General features: G+C 39.8%; 1 protein-coding gene across 4 annotated transcripts; it reads right to left on the bottom strand.

Moving 5' to 3' along the window:
- Window positions 1-1,761: 1,761 nt before the first annotated feature.
- On the bottom strand, window positions 1,762-22,663 carry nfascb (neurofascin homolog (chicken) b). 4 transcript variants are annotated; one of them, XR_005207410.1, is made up of 28 exons: window positions 22,229-22,663; window positions 16,319-16,443; window positions 16,116-16,221; window positions 15,816-16,006; window positions 15,462-15,584; window positions 15,092-15,310; window positions 13,856-13,967; window positions 13,504-13,691; window positions 13,299-13,430; window positions 13,078-13,221; window positions 12,157-12,268; window positions 11,909-12,072; window positions 11,679-11,826; window positions 11,429-11,553; window positions 11,243-11,344; window positions 10,914-11,111; window positions 9,487-9,557; window positions 9,162-9,384; window positions 8,263-8,378; window positions 7,420-7,630; window positions 7,168-7,290; window positions 6,672-6,845; window positions 5,682-5,813; window positions 5,527-5,596; window positions 3,992-4,003; window positions 3,711-3,746; window positions 2,406-3,592; window positions 1,762-2,354 (listed from the first exon to the last, which is right to left on the bottom strand). XR_005207410.1 is itself a non-coding variant. In XM_037773838.1 (27 exons), the coding sequence occupies exons 2-27, from the start codon at window positions 16,395-16,397 to the stop codon at window positions 3,361-3,363; spliced, it is 3,543 nt and encodes a 1,180-aa protein (XP_037629766.1). In that variant the 5' UTR covers window positions 16,398-16,443; window positions 22,229-22,663; the 3' UTR covers window positions 1,762-3,360. The 4 variants fall into 4 exon arrangements, 3 of the variants coding, with proteins under 3 accessions (XP_037629766.1, XP_037629767.1, XP_037629768.1); XM_037773838.1 differs by having other exon boundaries at window positions 1,762-3,592; XM_037773839.1 differs by lacking the exon at window positions 22,229-22,663 and adding an exon at window positions 18,272-18,579 and having other exon boundaries at window positions 1,762-3,592.
- Between the last annotated feature and the right edge of the window lie 79 nt (window positions 22,664-22,742).

Here is a 22,742-nt window from a genome sequence, read left to right on the forward strand (position 1 = left end):
CATATCTTGAGGTCAGAGGTCAAGGGACCCTTTTGAAAATGGCCATGCCAGTTTTTCCTTCCAAAATGTAGTGCAAGTTTGCAGCGTAATTTATCCTCTTTTGCGACAAGTTAGTATGGCATGGTTGGTACCAATGGATTCCTTAGGTTTTCTAGTTTCATATGATACCAGTATCTTCACTCTAGCTTTATAACTGAGACAATGCCCATCATTTCTCACATCCAAATAGTGATGTCTTCAAATTGGTTGTTTCACATCAACAGTCCAAAACCCATAGATGTTTAATTTACTTTTATATATATATATGACAAATAAAAGCATGCAAATGTTAACATTTGAGAAGCTGGAACCAGCAAATGTTTTGCATTTTAATTTGAATGATTGAAAAATTTCCGGACTACAATTTGATATAGGTTGATCCTTACCAAACAAATCTAAGAGCAACATATTTGGAACGACACTTTGGCTTGTTTAGGTCTTAGTCTGGAATATCATTGTTTGCTTTGTCTTGACCTCCTTGACTTTGCATCAACTCGGAACTCAACAAAGGAAAAACCTTGTATGTTAATCTATACTTTACGATTTAGTCATTATATCCTGTAATCAGTGGGGTGCAATAATAAAAACTCAATATCAGGGACTACGGTATCATATCAAAGGCCTGATAAACGTCAGAGGTTGTTAGATAAGATGTTCTTTTCCATTAGGCTGTAGGATCCCTTGATGATGTAACTATGAGTTATCTCATATCGCAGCAAAAAGGCCAGAGTTCAATTAGATATGAATATGTTTTAGGTTTCACTTTATACTGTTTGAAAGACCAATTAATGCAGCTAACTTAAAAGGAACACTTAGGGTGATACGCTTATTCGCTTTCTTACACATGCTGGTGGGTGGTTTTTGTTACCTTTGTACAGAGCCAGGCTAGCTGTTTCCTCATTTCTAGTCTTTATGCTAAACTAAGTTAGCCAGCTTCTGGTGGTAGCTTCATAAGTAGCATACAGACATGTATCATCTCATCTCAACTAACTTTCTGCAAGAAAGCAAATAAACATTTTTCCCAAAATGTTGAACGTTTCCTTTAACCTTTTAAAGTAAATTAGGTACACAGGTATGCTTTGATTCAAAAGCATTATATAAACTGTCTTGATGGTTTAAACAAATGCCTTCAAATGAAACTCGTGAGCTTGTGTTTACAGTATGGGAAGTCATGTACATGATATGCTTGGCGTCATGAGAACACCTCTGCTAAACAACAGCAATATTAACGTAACTGTCGGCGTCTAGAAGCCACAGAAGCTAACAATTTAGCAAGCTAGCAAGCGGTAAAAACATAATGCAGGAAGTGCAAAGGTATAATGACAGAAGAAAAAGATGAGGCCCTTGAGAATATCAACATTTTCTTCAGATCTATTATAAAAGTACGAAGAAAAAACAATATATGACTAAAATTACAATATATTCACTTATTATGCACCAAAAAATTAACTTCCATGTCGTCCGCCATTTCTGACATCAACAAAAATGTCATAAGTCGTGAACTCTGAGCTTTCAGAAACTTTCCATTTACGAGGTCGTGAATACCACAAGAGGGGGGGGCTCTTCCTGTAAACATGGCAAACACGACCCCATTTGAAGTCACCAAAAGACATCTGCAAATGGTTCAAAACTAATTCTAAGAATCATAGTCAAAAACCACAAATCACCCCTTTATAATTAGGAAACCGAGCAGTTGAATTCAACATTCAGAGGCATATCAAACATGCTAGAAATAAATATTTCCACTTTATTTACATTTAGGACATAACTGGGTTAATACACAGATGATGTTAGGGGTCAAATAAACTAAAGCTGTTACGTCTGGATTAATGATTTCTGTCCATCTCCATGGTGAGAGAAATGGGGACAGTTAAGGCAAGTGTATAGAAAAACATGAGCAACTTCTGATTTTACAGCTGGTTTATGGCTGCTTGCTGATTCCCCAAATGGTTTGACCTCTTGCCTCTTAGCAGAGCACATTTCGCAAACTGATCGTGCAGATGAATCATTAGTCCCTGGAGATATTTTATTATCCTTCACCTATCACCAACAACACTTTTATATTCTCACATTGCACCATAAACACCAGTGTATAAAACAAAATATACGCAATAATAAGTTCAGGGAGTACATTGTGGCTCCCTTGATCGTGAAAGTATGGTATGCGGCCAACACACAAAAATAACACAAATGTCATTATTGAAATTAACTGAAAGAAAAAGATGCAATAACAGTAGTTAAGTTAGTCTGTGCAACTGCTTTTATCAACATGATAAACTGATCCACTTCTGTCTCCTCTGATGTGCAGCCTGCGTCTCTCCATTGACAGGATAACTGAACATGTACTCACGCGTATGCACATGCACGAACACGCAGCATTTTTATTTACAGGAAATGCAATAGGAAATGGGAATCGCAGAGCATTCTGGGGTGTGCTGCCATTTTTGGAGTGTAGCGTATGGAGCTATAGTCATTTGTCACCAGACCATTAATCTGTCATCTGTCAATCGTTCATCATCAGAAATGTATAAAGTATGGGCAAAAGACAAATACACATGATGTATAAAGAGAAGCTGGCAGAGGCAAAGGAGCGATATATTACAAAATTTAAGTTAGTTAATGATATCGATCCTTACGAACTAGGAGGACCTTGACAGCTTGCCACACATTACGGTCACTGATGTGTTTTGGCGTTAGTGAAAACCTGTCAGTTCAAAATATGTAAATCTTTGGAGGCCCATGTCCAATTTACAAACGGGTAGGTAAATGACATTAAGATCTACAAGCCAAATGCTATCTACACAATCATACGGACAAAAATAAGCTATAATGTTATGCTAACTGAATACTAACAAAACGTTGGCTAATACTGCATATTTAATCTTCCAGTATCTTGCAAAATAAAACCCATAACATTAGCCTACCTTAGTGTCTGACTATCTATAATGTACAAGTCGGCTTTTAAATCTCATTCACTGTGCAGTGTTTTGTGTCATCTTTTGACACTTGCCTTAAACAGCCTCCAAAAATGGCCAACTTGCTGTCGGTGACGTCACATTCCCATTCCCTATACGAAACACAAAAGGCAAAGCTTGCTTTTCATCAGATGAATAAGCATCTGATCTCTAGTATTGTCCCAATTATTCCACCATTTTCTTCTTTAAATGCGTGAAAGTGGCTTTGTCTGCATGGACATAGAGGGTTACATCCAGCTGTTCCCTCCTGCAGACAAACCACAAGCACCATAAGTTCTTAATTTAAGGTGGAGGGTACAAGCATGGTAAAGTCACGTGACAAGGAAAGCAGTTTGAATTTTGAGTTTTACGCCAGGGAGTAGATGGTATTCATTGGAGAGTGGAGCTCCAGACTTCCACCAAATTCCAACTCCCTGACATCTCTCCTGGTTCCTGTGTACTGGCCGATGAACGAGCCGTCCTCGTTGAACGGTATCTCGCCTCCTTCGCCGTAGTCCACCAGACTGTCATCACTGTCTGACCGCTTCATCATTGCCTCCATAGACGGCTGGCCTCTTTGAAGTCCTCTTTCCTCCTCTCTGCAAAATAGTATGAAAACTAAAAACTTGATGCATTATGTCAGCACTGGAAGACAGGAAGGATGGAGGATAAAACTCAACCTGATGTATCAATACATTTAGATGGTCCTGTACTTACCGCCGTGGGTAAGGCAGAGTGGAGACACGTGCTATCCTAAAATATGAAGAGAGTTTTTATGAGATCATCATTTGCTATGATGAATAGATGGTTTTATCACATTTCATTGATCATCCAGTCATAAAATGCTTGTAACAGTTCCAATATTCTGTTGTGAATATACTATTTATAGCTCCAAACATCTGTCAGTTATATACTGTATAAACAAATGAATAAATAACAACCCATGTAGGGCTGTTCAATTTAAATGTCAATAGTGTGAATATTCAGTCTTGTCATACCTTTCAAGAGACCTTGAGTGGTTCAATGGGAAAAGAACAGGGTTGAGGTTTTGGGGGGAATAAAGGTTTAGAAAGAAAAGGTAGAGTAAATAGGAAAAAAAACAGAAAATAATGTAAGTATGAGTTATCATAAATAAGGCCATAAATATTGTAAACAGATTTGATTTGTAGCTGTGCAGCACCATGCTAAAATGGAATTACATTAAAGGCACCCTGTGGAGTCTTTGACCACTAGTAGCGCTATGGAACAATGTTTTTATGAGTGGGTCTCCATTTTGTTTGTATAGAGAGGCGTCATTGAAGTTTACATTGCAGGTTAAATGTTCTGCGTCTTTTCACATCCGTCAAAAGGCAGAAGAGGGTTGTTTGATCACTCAGAGCAACCGTCCATGCAAACGTCATCATCCAGCATGGCATAATAAACATTCACCACGTTCACTTTATTTCCCGATAGAAAGTTATGATAAAGAAATAAAAGAATACAGTGATGCAGAATTTAAAGATAGATTGTGGCAGGTGATTGCAGAACAGCTTTCGTTCGAGAATGATCACAAAACAAAGGATGTAGGAAGGATTAGACCGTAGTGATTGTGTTCTAGGCATCTAAACGAGAGTTTCTTGCTAATGTTATTCATTCATTAGCCCCATTTTGGGGTGCTTTAACTCTATCCATTGCACCCACGAAATTAGATTAATAAAATGCAGACAGGCATATAGGGGCGGCACGGTGGTGTAGTGGCCCTTCTGTGTGGAGTTTGCATGTTCTCCCCGTGTTAGCGTGGGTCTTCTCAGAGTTCCCCAGTTTCCTCCCACAGTCCAAAGACATGCAGGTTAGGTTAATTGTTGACTCTAAATTCCCCGTAGGTATGGATGCGAGCGTGAATGGATGTCTGTCTCTATGTGCCAGCCCTGTTATAGTCTGGCGACCTGTCCAGGGTGTACCCCGCCTTCACCAAATCTCCGCTGGGATCGGCTCCAGCCCTCTCCCCCGCGACCCTGAATGGGATAAGCGGTTACAGATAATGGATGGATGGATGGAGACGGCAGATAGCGGTTGCAAGTCATGCGCAATTCATGGTTCTCTCAGCGGTCGCAAACCATTCTTTGTGAGTGCTCCCATCAGTGCGTTGAGATAAGTAACTCCTGAATGCAAACATCAGGTTTGTCTGTTTACAAGATAACTCGCTTTACATCACCAGACAGAAAGCTAATGCACAGCTACAGAGCAAATGGATGTAAATACATGGCTACTGTTGTTAGACATGTAGTTTTCAATAATGATTGTGCTGAACAGTGTTATGGGAAACATAATGATGTATTCAGTGTTGAGTATTATTACCATGCTATTATATGAATAATAATACATGATGTAACACACCTTGGAAACCTGAACAGTTTGGTAGATAAGACATTACAGACTGATAGCATGACAATAAGATCTTTTTTCTTTTGTCTGGTGGTAGCAGGGGAGTTTGCAGTGAGTGTGTTTTCCTTATTCGTGTATTTTCCACCAACTGTCCACTCTTAATGCTTACCTGTAGTCAAACGATCCTTCCTGATCTTTGTCATCCACTGGCTCCAATGAAATGTCTTTTTTTTCCCGAACTGAAATTAAAACAAGCTACACTGCAATAACAGATACAGCGTGATGTAATTAGACATCATAGAATATGAGGAAGCACCACCGTACCTGGGTATTTCCCCCCTCGGCTCCTCTTGATGAAGCAGACTATGAGAAGGATGAGCACGATGAGAGCCACAGCACACATAATCCCAATGAACCAGCCCTGAGTGGTGATGTCCACCTGGTCCTGAGCATACGCTAAGACACACACAAGCATGTGCACACACATGTAAGCACACACGTCAAAATCACCATCCACTAGGGGTGTCACGATTCTCCAAATCCACAATTCGATTTGACTTTCGATTTTAAGGTCACGATTTGATTTGATTTTCGATTTCATTGCTTTTATGCCCTGACAACAGTCATTTACACTTTCAAATTCTATACAAAGAGAACTCCCTTTTTTGTTTAGAAAGTGTTTCAAAAATTAGACTACAACAGTCTACAATATAAAAAGCTGCATCTTTTCAATATCAGTATCTGTGTGACCCACCTCAGTACATAATCATTACAAAAACATAAATCCTTCTGCAGACCATTACAAGTGTGCTGTGCTCTACTACTTTTACAGTAGGAAGTCAGGCCATTTTGGCATCATGCGCCACTGAGCAACTTTCATAGGAATGAACGGGGCCCCGCCTCCAACGCTGTATCCAGTTCTCTTTATACATCCATGAGTAGTTTAAGTTTGATGTTCCAAAATGCAAACGTTACTTTTGTTAGTGTTTGTAATGTAATGTGTCCATTCAGAACATGGTGGCTTATGTTGGTAATTGTGATTTTTGTTCTGGTTTATAGTTCAAACCATGAGTGAGATGGCTGTTACATTTCTTGAGTACAGCTGTATTTTTCCATTTTTCACACGCATGTAGACGGGGCGGAGAGAAAGTAAAAATAATCGATGGTCCTGCATTTGATTTTGATGGTTGAGATCGGAAGCTAATTTTGTTCAGTTTCCGATTTAGCATTGAAATCGTGACACCCCTACCATCCAATCAAAACGTTTATTTGGTAGACCACCAAATGTGTTGCATGGAGCAGGCCGTAAATTACTTTCAGTGGTGTAGTGGGGTGACTCCTCTGTATGCCATTCCCCTATCCCGATCCGAGTTCGTGCCGCCACGGAGAATCTGTATCGAGTGTAGCGGTCGTATCGCCGGACTGAGAAACTTGTTACATTTGGAGTGAACTCCTCAACTCGCAGCTCCTCTCCCCTGGTGGCATTCACTGTGGAGAGAGTGGAAATTCAAGTGTGTTAGGGGGACTCTTGATGCTGGTTGAGTGCACACAAGTAAGCCTACACAAGCGTTCATTACCCTCTCAAGGGCATACTTCAGTGGTATTTTGGTCTTTGAGTGCATATTTAAGTGTGCTATTATGTGCTACTGGGATGTGGACTTGAGTGTCATGTAGAAATCCTTGTCAGATTTAGTGCAATAAAGGGTTTTCTTCTCTGTTATTAAAGCTTTGTTGTTTGTCCTAGGAGGACTGCAGTCTAATACTACATTATGAAGTATTTGACAGTGTTTCAGATGTTGGGTTGGCGTACCTGTCTGGTACTTGAGGGAATATCCAGTAATGACGCCATTGGGTTCTGCTGGCAGGTCCCAGTCGACATAAATACTGTCCAGATGTCGCTGTTGGATCCTGAAGGATCTGGGAACAGATGGTACTACAGACAAAAACACAGCAGCAGACAATAAGCTTTGGAAACAAACATTCATTTGTGAAATGCTTGTGCTTGGTAGAACACACCGATGTTCTCTTGTTCCTCGGATGGTAAATTAGTGGCTTTTCTTACCTCCCTCAGGCGTTGAGAAGTGTATATGATTACTGGGCGGCCCTTCATATCGATTGTTTGCCACCACTATATACAACTTGTAGTTGCTATAGGGGATGAGCCCAGTGAGGACCCCAGAGGGCTCTGGATCATTGTCTGGAAATGCTTTAGACTTCATCGCTCTATTGACCCTCAGCCACCTCAGCTGGCTGCTGTCCCTCCAGTAGTAGGCCTGAGAGACGAGAAGCAACACACCCAGCATTTTGATTATGCTGAAAGCACTGGATTGTTATTTTTCAAGAAAAGGTTGAATTCCTGCACACTGTCTGTTCAGCTCCAGGTATCCATACATACTGTATATATACTTATAATAATTTTGTACTTTGTTTCGTTGCGTTCTATTCAGTTGGCCTGTATGAGAGTGTACATGTTATTATGTATTGAGAGGAAGAGGGAGCAACATAACTACTTGGGTAACTTTCGGTTTTGGTGCTTTCCCTCTGGGAGTTGGTCTGGCTCACACTCCCTAATTGTTCTCTCTAATGTCAGGAGTGCTTATATGCTTATAACCAAGGAAGGTTTTGAGTGACATGTGCTGGCCCATTCTTTGCCTTAGGTCTCTTTTCAATTGTGGAGTCAACAGACAATGCAGGGAGATCTCTGGGCTACAGATTCACCTTACCAAGAAATTCTTACTACTTTCCACACTATTACATCAACTGAAGCTCACCAGTCTACACCACTATCACTGGTGGACTCTCTCATGAAGTACAGTATGCCCTCAGTTTCTATTGTTGTTTCTCAACATAAATGTAAGCTGTAATCAAAATGCATTATCCGATGTTGAATCCACGATAGACACACCTTGTATTCTTTCAGTTCTCCCATCATAGAGCCGCGCGTCACAGAGTCCCAGTACAAAGTCACCTGAGTGCTCTCGATGTCGGACAATCTCAGGTTCAGGGGTGCAGTTAAGGGACCTAAGGAAAACAGAGATGACTTAATATTTGCTGATCAGTGAACACAAATAGAGGTGATGAGAAGGACAACATGTTAAAAAGAAGGAGGAAAAAATTAAGATTCAGAGAGGGGTAACAAATCGAAGGACTAAATTAGTGGAGAAACATAACATTGGATGCATCCATTCAGGTCAGACCTGGTCATTGAATGTGAATCTTATGCTTTGGCATTTGCAGTCACCGGATCTCAACCAAATTGCTTAATCGAACACCTACGGGACCCTAACTACAAACATAAAAAAATGTTAATCTAAATATGAAGAGGTGCACGTTAACAGGGTTCACCTGAGCTATGAGAGACTGTACTGTAAATAAGAGAAAAAAAAGTTAAATACATATTTTCTCTCTCATTTATAATTAGACAATATGAAAATGGGACAAAAAACAATTAGGTAATACAAAGAAAGTATTGTAGGTCTTTCCCTTTACACTTTGGAGACACTAATTTAAAACAAATTTTCAGAAAATCGGCAAAGGACGAAGCAAATTAATGAGCATTGTCATCCACTATTGTTAGGTAAGGCCAAGGAGTTGGGTTCATTGAGATAAACACCCGTCGGGTGCCATCAAATCATTGCAGGAGAAGAGCGTGCAATGAGATGATGCAATTAAAAGAGTGCCAGTCAAACATCAAATGAACAAAAACCATGTGGCAAATGCTTAATGCCCAAGACACATGAAGTTAGTTTGTCCTTCCTTTGTTACTCATCCATATATTGTAATGCAGAGGATTTAGGTACTTACGGTCTTCCCCAGAGTAACCAACGATAACAGGAGACTCTGGACCCAGCCCAAAGTCGTTAACAGCCTGGACTTTAATATCATAAGGAGTGAAGGTATCAGCATCGTAGATGTAGTATCTCAGCCACTTAGTGGTTGCGTTCTTCCACTCCTCTCGGGAATCTCTCCTTCTCCACCACACCAGGTACTTCAGGTGGGGCCCGTTCCACTCTCTCCAGGTCAGGGGCTGAAAGCATGGTTAACAGCAACCGGCATAGTTTGATTTCATTGTGGTGGAAATGAAAATAATCAACTGTCAAGATAAAACAGTTTTTGATGGGTTCATTACCTCCCAGCTGATCTCCATGTTATTCCTCCATGTACCCACACCTTTTACGTTCTTTGGGATGACATCTGGGGCTGTGCAGGAAAACCAATGCAATGGTAGGATCATTAGCTTTAAAGGACGAGTTCAGCATTTTGGGAAATACTCTTATTTGCTTTCTTGCAGAAGATTAATACCACTCGTGTATATCAGTGAAACATAAAGCTATAGCCAGGAGATCTTAGCATATCTTAGCATAAAAATTGGCATGGCCATTTTCAAAGGGGTCCCTTGACCTCTGACCTCAAGATATGTGAATGAAAATGGATTCTATGGGTACCCACGAGTCTCCCCTTTACAGACATGCCCACATTATGATAATCACATGCAGTTTGGGGCAAAAAAAACATGCAGTTTTTTGAATGCCATATGAATGTGTTATTTTGACCTATTCTAAAAATGAAGTGTTTGAATATTTCTGCATACTGGTGCCCCTAAACAGTCTTGAATTACATACTCTTGTGGATTCAATGAGCCCAACTGTATTCAAAAAGTAACCATTTCATTGTAGTAAGACCATTTTTTTAAACTTGACATCACTGTATAAAATGACCTATGGGGACCTCTAGGATAATCACAGCCTCATGAAACTTTACAACAACAACCTAGAGACCTAGGGCATTCAGAGGATGGATGGCTTTCCTAGGTAGATTGGCGATAAGGGGGTTTCTGAGCAGTTTCGAGAACAGAAGTGCTCGCCATCTAATTGGTAAAAAATGCAATTCTTGCAGAAATCTCCAAATGTCAAAAGTTTTTGATACCAAATCACAACATGGCTTTTTCTATGGTGTTCCTCAAGGTCTTGGTGTCTTAATGTGGTATTTTGTAGGGCTAATTGATCATTTTTATCAATTCTTGAGTGGTAGAAATTGGTTACATTTAGCACCAAATCTGTGTAACAAATGGTATCAACCCAAACATTGCTGCAACAATTTATGAGACATAAGTGAGCATGTGAAAGGCCATCATATACTTCCATCATACTGTTCTAAGCTCTTATACACTTTCACAATTTATTTTAATTAATTATTTAATTAATTAATTCATGTTTATTTCTGACTCATGACCAGAACAACTTGACACACAGTGCTGAGCAGCATATCAAATTAATCTTCAGGTTTCCAGCTTTCAGATGATGTACACCACTTCTATGTGATGTATACTGCTGACCTGCTATCTCCCCCTAAAGACCCCCTTGTACCCACCTAGAAAAGACAAAAATGGGTCTGTTGTGGGTCTCAGAGGGTTAACTCTTGGCAAAACAAAAAAAATTAGCGTTTTCCCAAAATGTCAAACTGTTCTTTAAAAATGTGTTACACATATGGCTGTTGTTTGCTAGCTTGTAATGTGTCTCTGACAATAAGTATGTATATCAGGAGCATCAAACCCACGTGCGCCGCTGCTCTGGAAGCGCGTAGATGGACGACTAGGGCGACTCATTCCGATTTCATTGATACCGATGACCCGAAACTCGTAGTAGGTGAAAGGTGAAAGATGCAGAATGACAGAGTTGAGGTTCCCTGGGTACGTCGAGAGGTTTCTCCATTTCCCAGGCAACCAGTCATCATCATCATACTGCACCAAGTACTCTGTAACAGAGCAATAGATGGAGAAATATAGCCAAATCTGTATGGTAAATACAAGAAGAATTCCCTAAAAACAATAACACTTACAAAATAGTTTTATTTCTGAGAGTTCATTCAGTTGAACGGCTCCTTACCTGTTATAGGGTTGTGGTTGCTTTCTCCAGGGACCCAACTGAGTCTTACACTACGTTCATATGGATCTGACAACTCCAACTTAGTGGGAGGATCTGGACGGTCTACACACAAACGCACATGAACAATTAAGAAGCCAAACATGTTGTGTTGTTGATGAAATGTCATTTATTTTAAACGTGTCATACCCATCACCATTAGGCGTGCTGAGGCAGACTTTTGGTCCAGTTCGCTCTTGATGACACAGGTATAATTGCCCTCATCGCCTCTGTTTACATTAGTGATGACCAGATTTGATTCATCCAGAGCGATTCTGAGTATAGAAGCGAGTGAAATTGGTGAGATCAAGATGCTCATTGGTTCACAATAAAACAATAATAAAAATAGTGTATATTTTTGGTGTATATCTCTTTAGAATTCATTCATAATAGGACGTACCTCCAGCCGAGACTGACATGCTTTTTTTCTTTCATCCAGGTGGTTGTGACAGGAGTAGTGACATCTGCTTTTACTCCACACTCAAAGCGCACATCGCTCCCACGGATGACTTTCATACTCTTTGGCCTTGTGACGATTAAAGTAGGCTCTGAGAAGAGTGGATGAAAAAAACTATGACGGATCACACAATCATAAAGTAAAATATTTTTAGTATGAAGCAGTGTGATCACCTTTGACCTCTATTCGGACTTGACTCTCATCTCTTCCGGCGATGTTGCTGACTATACATAAGTAAGTTCCCTGGTCCTCTATCTGTATGCGTTTGATCTCCAGAGTCCCGTTACTGTGGGTCTTAAACCGATTTCCTTCAAGATTCCCCTGTCCATATTTGGACCTGTGTGAGCAGACCCAGAAACACACACACATACACTGTGAGCTGATGTCTTTGAAATTAAAATGTCAAACGGTGTGTTCTCACCATCGCAATTCAGGGACTGGAGAACCAAAGTAGCGGCAGTCTACGAGGGTACGACTGCCCTCTACCACCTTCATGAGTTCATTCCTGGGCCCGTGAATACGTGGCGTTGCATCTACAGAAACATTGACAATTAATCATTTTACTTTAGTCTTTGAATTTTTGCACATCCGTGCACAAAACTGTACAGCACTTCCACTTTAGAAACAGATACATATTTTACCTCATCTCTTTTATGTATAACGTGTTAATGCAAATTTGTTTTAATGGCACTAATTTCTTGAAAAATTTAAAGTTACAAGCTAGAAATGGATGCAAAAATGCAATGCAATGCATGCAATCCAAAACAAATTCATACATATATATGAAGTGATCAAGTGGCTCCCTCTCTCTCTCATATTGTGGTAGGTAGGTAAGGTCACTTGTTTTGGCCTTTTTTGGGGGGAGGGAGTTGCTTCTTTTGGGCTTGTTTCTATCCATCTGGTTGCTTGTTTCTCTCACGAGATCTGGCAGCACTGGTCCCAATGTATAACTTATCTTAATAGAAACTGGAGGTGTGGTGTGTGGTTTGAAACAATTATCTTCTCAAGTAACTTGGCTTTCAGAAAAATGGCTAAAAATCATTGCAAAATACTTGTTTTGTTTGATTAACAAAATAAAATTAAGTTGGCTTTACTCGTAAATAATTTTTTTACGTACAAAAATCTAAGTAGTTTACACATAGACTGGTCTTGCTTGATCTACATAATAATATTTTGCAAAAAGTTGTCTATTATTATTATTATTATTATTATTATTATTATTATTATTTTATATTTATTGTTGACCCCTTGGCAAACCATTCCAAATCTTCCACACCTCATGGTTGATTGAGAAACAATGTTTTACACAGTAACTGTCATGGACGACAAAGTGGTAACTTACGCAGCACGTTGACAAAAGCATTGGCCATTAAGTATCCATACTGATTGGAAGCATTGCACTGGTAGACTGCAGAGTTTGCAGCGGTCACACTGCGTAAAGTCAGCGTGTCTCCTGATACCTGTCTGTTAGGCTGCGGTGTAGCAGCTAGAGAAAAAGAAAAACACAATGAAGTTATTTAGATTCACTTTTACAGCTAGTAGGCATGATCTCCAAACACATACTTTCAATTGGTTCCCCATTGATGAACCAGCTGATTGTGGGACGAGGAGCGCCATCAGAACGACACACTAGCCGTCCATTTTCCTCCGGGGCCAAGACCAGATCAGTGGGTTTCTCCAGCCAGAAAGGAGCCGCTGTCAAATACAAATATTTTAGTTGTTTCAACACTATTGTTCATTAAGAAACGTTTCTGAAAGTGTCTCTCACCTTTGACCCTGACGGTTATTGTGTGCTCAATGTATCCAATCTTATTGGTAGCAGAGCAAGTGTATTCACCGACATCATCAAAAGACGCCTTTGGGATTTTAATCATCTTGTTGAAGTTCTTTACTTTCATGCGCGGCGTCACCCCCAGGTCATCACCATTCTTGGTCCACGTAATATGAGGAGTTGGCCTTGATGATGATAAACAAGGCTTTACACAGGACGACTTTCATGAAATCAAAGTCAAAATTGTACTGAACAGAAGGCTTTTTGAAACTGTAACATTTAATATTGTTTTTTTTTTTAAAAAGGCCTGCAGTTTGAGTATATCTTGTGATTTTGAGTTGACACTCACACTCCTGCAGCGATACACTCCAGGAGCAGTTCTTCCCCTTGCAGAACCAGTATTGAGCTGGTCGAGCCCGTGGGAGACAGCCAGGTGGGGGCAGCCTCGGACACTGTGCGAGCTGCCGAGGAAATAAAACCAGAACACGCACACCAGTCACACGAACATTCACAAACCCTGTCTGACCATGAAACAAGTTAACTCAGAAAATAATAGAGGACAACTGAAGCCGAACACACACTCACCACAATTAGTGAGTTTAGTTGGAGCAAACGAGGAGTCGTTTTAGGGTATAGTCTGGAATAAAACAAAATTGTCCAGTTTAGAGGTATAATAATCGCAAAAGCACAGGGAGTTAATGGAAAAAAGACATTAGAATTTATTGTTATTAGTGTGGTTAGAAAAAGTCATGGTAGCAAAGATGAACAGAACAGATAGTGTTAGTGTGTAACCCGTCCGTCCGTATTCTTACACTAGTCCAGCCTTTGCTTGTGTGATGCCATAGTATGTATCCAATGCTACATGTATATTAAAGGTATAATATGCAAGAATTTACTAAAAAACAATGTATAGACTGAAAATAATCTTTCTCAATCATCACTTATGCCCCACTAAAAGTGTGTGGTGGTGTCTGTTTCGGCAGAGACCCTCTCCCTGTATTTTCTCTTTTCTGACTTTATTATTATTCTGCGTTCTACGGTCTGTTATTTCTTTATAGCAGAACGTTGCTATGTATAACAGACCGTTAATATGGGCGCAGTTCTGATGTTGGACTCTGGCTGACCGTTTTTGTGTCAAATTATTAATTTTTTTAAAAAGTAGCCGTGTAATAAGCGGGATAATGTACAGCGAGCGACGCGAAGCGGAGCGTGCATCGCCCTGTCTGGGTTTATTTCACAACAAAGACCGGTTCGCTGTACATTATCCCTTACATAATACTTGATAATTTGTTTATTGATTATATTTTGTATTATTAATCTGAATCTGTAAAGTAACTGGTAACTAAAGTAATCAAATAGATGTAGTGTAAATGTAATGTAGTGTAATGTAAAAAAAGTGCAATATTTCCCTCTGAATTGTAGTGGAGTAGAAGTGTAAAGTACAAGTACCTCAAAATTTTACTTAAGTACAGTACTAGAATAAATGTACCACCACTGCAGGTTACAAGTGTAAACACTTGTGTTTAAAAAAAAGTAGATGTCACCCAAAAGACACTGGACACTGTGAACACACAATCATACTCACTTGTAAGCACTTTAACAACCTGGGGCATCTTCTGCTGGATGACATTCTTGTAGGGGAAGCGGGCATTACAGCAGAAATCAGCAGCAGAGTCGTTGTACAGGACGTTAGAGAAGTACAGGTCTCCGTTTACTCCCATGGATACCCTGCGGTCCGGCCGCACAGGCTGCATGGTGGGGAAAGCTGTCTGAATGGGCCAGTTGAAAGGTCTCGCATATGAGCCTGCAATGAAAATAAAGTCACAGCTCTCAGGAGATGGATTTCAACGGCTAGAATTCTTGAAAGCGTGTTTGTTTAGCAGATCATTAAAATGCTTCCTTGTTGAGGCTTATTGATCCAAACATTTAGAGGGGTAACTCCAGAAGACACTTACAGCTGGACATCCAATAGGTTTCAGGTTTCGGCGGGCCTGGTGGCGGGTCACAGGACAGGACCAGAGGCAAGCCAGCACTGACCACCACAGGCTCCTGAACCTCCCTCGGCCACACAGGAGCTCCTACACAAACACAGATGTGAGCAGCAAAGTCAGGGTTTGCACATGAATCAAATCTGAACAGCAACATATTATATACTGAGCTAATCAACTTCCACATATAAGTATATTATCTGATAAGACGGGTCTGGTGATACTCTGAATCGCATAAAAAGACCAAAACAAGCAGTCAATTGATACTACCATGATGTATTGCCTGTGTAGCTAAAGCCATAAAGCTCTTATTGATCTTACTGTATAGTTGTAGTCTGATCTTGTTGGAGTATGCAGATCCATACTCATTGGAGGCAATGCACTGATACTCTGCCTCATACTGTTCTGGATTGTTCCAGGCGTAGATGTCCAGCGTCCCTGAGCGCCTTCGCATCGATGCTTGAGCGTCACGTGCCACGTTGAGATACTTCCCATTACGCCTCCATGAGAAACTTCATGATGAAAAGTGTAAACGAAGACAGAAGAAAAAAAAACAGTGAGGTGGTTTGCAGACAATGATGTCTTTGACAAAACTGTTCACTGGACTACATCAGCTCTTACATGGGATGAGGGTTTCCTTTGGCTTCACATTCTATGACCATGGTGTCTTTGGGGTCAACAATATGCTCCTTCATTGACTGCTTTATGATGGTTGGAGGCTGCCTGACTGCAGGCAGAGAAATAAATCAGTTTAGTATATTAGAAACATATATGGTAAGACAATACAAATTACAAATGACATGCAAGTTAAGTTACTGACTCACTTTCCAGAGGGATGTCCAAAGCCCAAACACTCTGCCATAAAAGCAGCAGCAGCAGCGCTGGTTTGACCAGTGTCCCCATCGTTACAGTGCATGGAACCAAGCAACTCTTATCTTCACCAGTTCTCCTGTTTTCAAATTGAATGAAGAAAAATAGACGATATCTACTGTACGATACATTCATGTCATGCAGATAAAATCTAGAGTAGATTACTGTAATTTAAACGTCTTACTACAGATTTCACTAAAAGCATCTGCAATGCAGCAACTAATATCTCACAGTGGTGGAAAAAGTGATACCACAATGTCAAAATTGTAAGTAAAAGTCCCTCATTCAAAATCCTACTTAAAGGTACAGTGTGTAGGAATTGGCGGCATCTAGTGGTGTGGTTGCAGGTTGCAACCAACTGAGTACCCCTCTGCTCACCCCTCCAAGACTATGGTAGTTTTGAATATTATATTCCATTTCAGCTAATAGATCCCCCGAAATGTTACACACTGTTCCTTTAAGTAAAAAAAACCCATAAATATTATCAGCAGAATGTACTTAAATCATATATCATATCATCATAAAGTATCAAAGTACTCATTCTACAGTAAAATGGCCCCTGTGATTGTTGTTTTATTATATATTATTTAGAACTAGCTCATTATAACTCATGCACTAATGTTTAAGTAGCTTATGACTGTTGTAGGTCAAGGTGAAGCTAGTTTCTGTAGTTCAGTAGTTTAGTCAGTGGTTCTCAACCTAGGGTCAGGCCCCCTCCAAATGGTCGATAGATAAATCTGAGGGACTTTGAGATGATTAATGGGAGAAGAAAAAAAAAAAAAAAAAAGCTCTGCAGCATACATTTTTATTCATTTTTGTGATTTCTTGCTAATCTTTATTTTTTTGTAAAATAACCTATTGGATAATTCAATAACTCTTTGAGTGTCAAACATATATTTAAATTAGGCTGTCAAAGTTAATGCGATAATAACAGGTTAACACATTAGTTTTAACACCACTAATTTCTTTAACGCATTAACAAATTTGATCTTTCTTTGGGCAAATCATAGTCAAGTCAGCACACTGACACACTGACAGCTGTTGTTGCCTACTGGACTTGAGTTTGCCATGTTAAGATTTGAGCATATTTTTTATGCTAAATGCAGTACCTGTGAGGGTTTCTGGACAATATTTGTCATTGTTTTCTGTTGGTAATTGATTTCCAATAATAAATATAAACATACATTTGCATAAAGTAAGCATATTTTCCAGTCCCATGTTGATAAGAGTATTAAAAACTTGACAAATCTCCCTTTAAGGTACATTTTGAACAGATAAAAAATGTGCGATTCATTTGCGATTAATCCCGATTAACTTTGGACAATCATGAAATTAATCGCGATTAAATATTTTAATCGATTGACAGCCCTAATTTAAATGAAAGTTTAAAGTTTAGAGAGGAAATCAGTGGAGGTCCCTCTTGGGTGAATCTCCTAACAATTTATAGACTTCTGAAACATTTGACACATGGTAAACCAAAACGGTTGGGAACAACTGGTTCAATATAACAATGTATTATATTTTATAAGCTTCTCCAATGTATTTTAATGAAAAATCTTAATCTTGAAATAATTGAAAATACCTCAAAATTGTACAGTACCTGAGTAAATGTATTTAGTTATTCCCACCAGTGATATCTCCACTACTTAGATCACATTGAATGTCATCACAATCTCTAACTGAATAGTTTATCATCATCATCGTCACACAGTACAAATAAAAGAACAGGTGATTAAACTGTGTCTCAAGCTGCCATGAAAATGATCCCCCTGAATGTCCGACAGGAGTAGATTGTAGTGAAAATGTTTCATCAGATGACAAATCTTTTCACCACATTACTGCTGTAAATATGCAATGAACCACGAGTCATGTTAGTTTGATCAGAACAAAAAGTTGTCAGTACCAACCTCTCTCACGCAATGTCAAATCAGGGCTCTATCCTCCCCATCTCTGTGGCTTCCCCAATGCATCGATAATTCCAATGACTCTTCTCAACAAAATTATTCTTGTTTGTGCAGTATACCAATTAAAGTCTCAGTCCTTCAAATATCAGGTCAAGAACCCTAGAGGAGTTGATACACTCCAGTAATACAGTTTCTGTCTGTCACAGCCACTTACACTCTGCCCACCCATCTCATGAATAATGAATGAGCGCCATACACCACCTACTCCTCATCCACATCACTTCACTGTTCTGACCAGGCTCTCATGATTCTGACCTCAATCAAACACAAAGTCTGTTCACACAATACACAAACGGAAGTTCTCAAGAAACTAAATACATTTTTGGATTTATTATTATGTGATTTGGACTGAGAAAGGCAGGTTTTACTTTTTGGAGCCTGATTTCTATTTCTCAAAGCAACAACTATTTGCATTCTTGTTGGATTTGATGACATCAAAATGTGGGCTTTATTGTTGACTGGAGAAAACCGGGGAAACAGAGTATGAAAGCAATGTTTGTTTCTCTCATATGAATTTTACATGTCAAGACACATGACAAAGGATGGAAATATGCAACACAAACATCTTTCTCAATAACAATCTGACTATTACTTTCTACTGTTGACCTTCTAGGATATGAAATAATTAGGGCTGTCAAAGTTAACGTGATAATGACGCGTTAATTCAAATCTGTTTTAACGCCACTAATTTCTTTAACGTATTAACGCAACTTGCGATTTTTAGGTTGTTGCAGGCTCAGTGTTAAAGCTAGAGTGAAGATACTGGTATCATATGAAACTAGAAAAACCTAAGGAATCCATTAGTACCAACTAGCTTGCCGCAAAGGAGGCTAAAATAACGCTCCAAACGCGTGCTAAACTTTGGTGAGGAAAAACTGCCATGGCCATAGTCAAAGGGGTCCCTTGACCTCTGACCTAAAGATATGTGAATGAAAATGTGTTCTATGGGTACAGACGAGTCTCCCCTTTGCAGACATGCCCACTTTATGATAATCATATGCAGTTTGGGGCAAGTCATAGTCAAGTCAGCACACTGACACACTGACAGCTGTTGTTGCCTGTTGGGATTCAGTTTACTATGTTATGATTTGAGCATATTTCTTTATGCTAAATAAAGGTACCTGTGAGGGTTTCTGGACAATATTTGTCATTGTTTTGTGTTGTTAATTGATTTCCAATAATAAATATATACATACATTTGCATAAAGCAGCATATTTGTCCATTCCTATGTTGATAAGAATATGAAATACTTGGCAAATCTCGTTTTAAGGTACATTTTGAACAGATACAAAAATGTGTGATGAATTTGCGATTAATCGAGCCATACAATATAAGAAGTAGAAATAATACATCTTAAACTCCCTCTTCACACCTCCTGTATTTTAAATTTTCCTCATTTCCCATAATACCAATTACAATGTCTGTTTTGTAAGACTTTTTTTTTCTACACTCAGCCATTCACATGCATATCCTCAGAGGAGGGAAAGGTCATTACCATTCAGCTGAGAAAATCCTACGGGGGGGAAGCAGCAATTTTCTTTTCTAGAAATGGTGCCAAAGTCGCAGGAGAAGCTGTATTTGTGTTAAACAAAAGCCATCTCACGAATGTCGACAGAGTCCTGACCTGTGTAGGCTTTCAGGCATCCACACGGGGCTGCATATACAAACCAGCACTGACTGGGCTAAACAATAGCTTAGAAGGGAGGGGGGGATCAAATGAGGTGGCTCTACCTACAGACGAAATTAAACTTGTGATTAGGATTTGTATTTAGAAGTCTTATAATAAAAATGACTTAAAAGTGTAAAAGTTATGAATATATTCCTCATCTTAATGGATTTGAACATCTTTTCATTCACATTTGAAAAGCGTATCAGACCACTTGTGACGTAAACCATTAAGACACCCATTGCTCTGTAGCTGACGTGCTGCATCCTCTGGCGTGGTTTCCCCTCCTCTGTGTTCACAAGAGAAACACAACCTGACCTGCCTCACACAGAAAACAAAAGCAGAAGTGGTATGTTGAGCTTCTTGGCTCTCAGAATGGGCTTTTTTCCCTCCCATACATTGGACTGAAGCAGGCCTGGCAGTGAGCAGTGATCAGTGCCATGCACCAGATTGCACAGTGAAGAGGCAGAGAGGCGGACAGAGCCAGCTCAGTGACGACAAAAAGGTCTCTATGCTCGCGGGTCTCCTTTGGCACGTGTGCCCAGGACTCGTGTAAAAGCAGATGGCAAGTGGGAGGGAGCGTTCGGCCGCACAAGCTGCCTGTTCAGACTCGGAGCACCTATCACTTACACTTTGACGTCACTGCATCAGGGGGAGCACAAAAAGAGGCCGGAGAGAAACTCCAGGACACTGCACTGCATTCAGTCATCACCACTGAGTTATCAAAACATTATTGTCTCACAAGCTTGAGCAGTGTGATTCTGACTTTATGGTGAGGTAAACTACAGAAACCAAACGCTTTTTCTCAAGAGCATCCTGTAACAGGAATCTACAGCCATGCCAGGGACTTGTGAGGCTGTTCTTATAGGGACAACAGTGCTTTGAGCTTACATGCCCACAATAACAATGCTAACATGCTGATGTTTAGCAGGTATAATGTTTACTGTGTTCACCATCTTAGATTAGTGTGTTTGCATGCTAACATTTGCCAATTGGCACTAAACACAGAATGCAGCTGAAACTGAAGAGAATTGTCATGAGTTTTGCAGATAGAGACATTTTGTCCACAGCCGGTATAGTCATAAACCGAAGTATTGGTTAAATATGAATTAAATAAAAAACTTGACATGATGGTGGCACTATAGGATATGTTAAGGGATCACCAAAGTTATAACGATCCCGTGGGGAAAATGAATGTTTGAACCAAGTTCAATTCAACCTAGTTGTTTAGGAAAGTCAGGTGATCACCTAAATCAGATTTATCGTCTGAGGACCATGAATATCTGTACAAAATTTCATGACTATCCATTAAATTGGTGTTATAAAGTATATCTGGACCAAAGTGGTGGACCAATCGACAGACCATCATTTCCATCTATAGAGCCACACTGTTAAATAAAAAAAAGGGCTGTCAATAGATTCAAATGTTTAATCATGATTAATCGCAAATTAATTGCACATATCAATCATCTGTTCAAAATGCACCTTAAAGGGAGATTTGTCAAATATTTAAAACTCTTATCAACATGGGAGTGGGCAAATATGCTGCTTTATGCAAATGTATGTACATATTATTATTGGAAATCAATTAACAATACAAAACAATGAGAAATATTCTCCAGAAACCCTCACAGGTTCTGCATTTAGCATAAATAAATATGCTCAAATCATTACATGGCAAACTCAAGCCCAACAGGCAACAACAGCTGTCAGTGTGTCAATGTGCTGACTTGACTATGATTTGCCCCAAACTGCATGTGATTATCATAAAGTGGGCATGTCTGTAAAGGGGAGACTCGTGGGTACCCTTAGAACCCATTTTCATTCACATATCTTGAAGTCAGAGGTCAAGGGATAAGATATGTAGATCTTAAAGTCAAATGCACATCACATTTGTCACTGAAACATTGCCACATAAAAACTGATGCAAATTCCTGCCAGTCATCTCAATGGCAGGTGTGAGTGCGGAACAATCTTGTGTTCACTCTTATACAAATCTGCTGATGCAGCTGTTGACCCATCCCACTTCTCAACTCAGCCTATGACATCATCAAAACCTTGACTTCCATTGATAGCTGTCTTGAACTACAGCTGCAAGGACTAAAACACTCCCCTCACATATGTTACTCTAAAGTGCCTAAATGTGCTCCAATACTGTGTGCTTAATATCCAAAAAACTGATATTCCAAATGAGCTAAACAAAGTACAAAGTGGTGAATGTTAGGGGTCCTACCTTTGAGTGTTTTCTCTGCTCCTTGGTCCCTTTTTCCCCTCGTTGCAGTGAAAGCGGACTCCTACTTTCCTCTCATTTCCTGTCACAGCCTCTGGTTTTTGTGCTATTTGTCACTCCATCAGCTTAAAGCAGGTGACAGGCAAGATAACAGAGGCTCATGTGGCCCATCCTGAGCCTGGGTCCCACGCCTGTCAAACAGGGCCTAAGAGCCTATTATAATAAATCCATTGTGAAATCCTCACATAAATACAACGTCATCTCCACAGTGATGGGAGAGTAAAGTTAAACACAATTGTCATGCCATGCACTCGTTGGTAGATTAGATTTAGGTGTCATCCAGCTCGTATCTAGCAACAATCAACTGCAGCTTGCTTAAAAGTCAAATCATTTTTGTACGTTTTCATGTGTGCTGCTGATTTGCAGTGTGTTAGATGGGGGGTGGGTTACTGACCTTGTATCTTCGTTCTGGCTGGCACGAACGCACGCTCTCCCACACAAAGCGTTTCTGTCTGGA

This window comes from Sebastes umbrosus, chromosome 6 (genome assembly GCF_015220745.1).
Source record: "Sebastes umbrosus isolate fSebUmb1 chromosome 6, fSebUmb1.pri, whole genome shotgun sequence".
NCBI classification, from domain to species: Eukaryota; Metazoa; Chordata; class Actinopteri; order Perciformes; family Sebastidae; genus Sebastes; species Sebastes umbrosus.

What these genes read in the sequence shown, in the direction of transcription:
- nfascb (XM_037773838.1), bottom strand. Translation starts at nt 16,397, where the DNA reads ATGGGGACACTGGTCAAACCAGCGCTGCTGCTGCTGCTTTTATGGCAG. An exon ending in TTTGGACATCCCTCTGGAAA is followed by an intron (nt 16,222 to 16,318) that starts GTGAGTCAGTAA and finishes CTCTGCCTGCAG; the next exon opens with TCAGGCAGCCTCCAACCATC. An exon ending in GAGAACTGAAAGAATACAAG is followed by an intron (nt 7,631 to 8,262) that starts GTGTGTCTATCG and finishes CTCGTCTCTCAG; the next exon opens with GCCTACTACTGGAGGGACAG.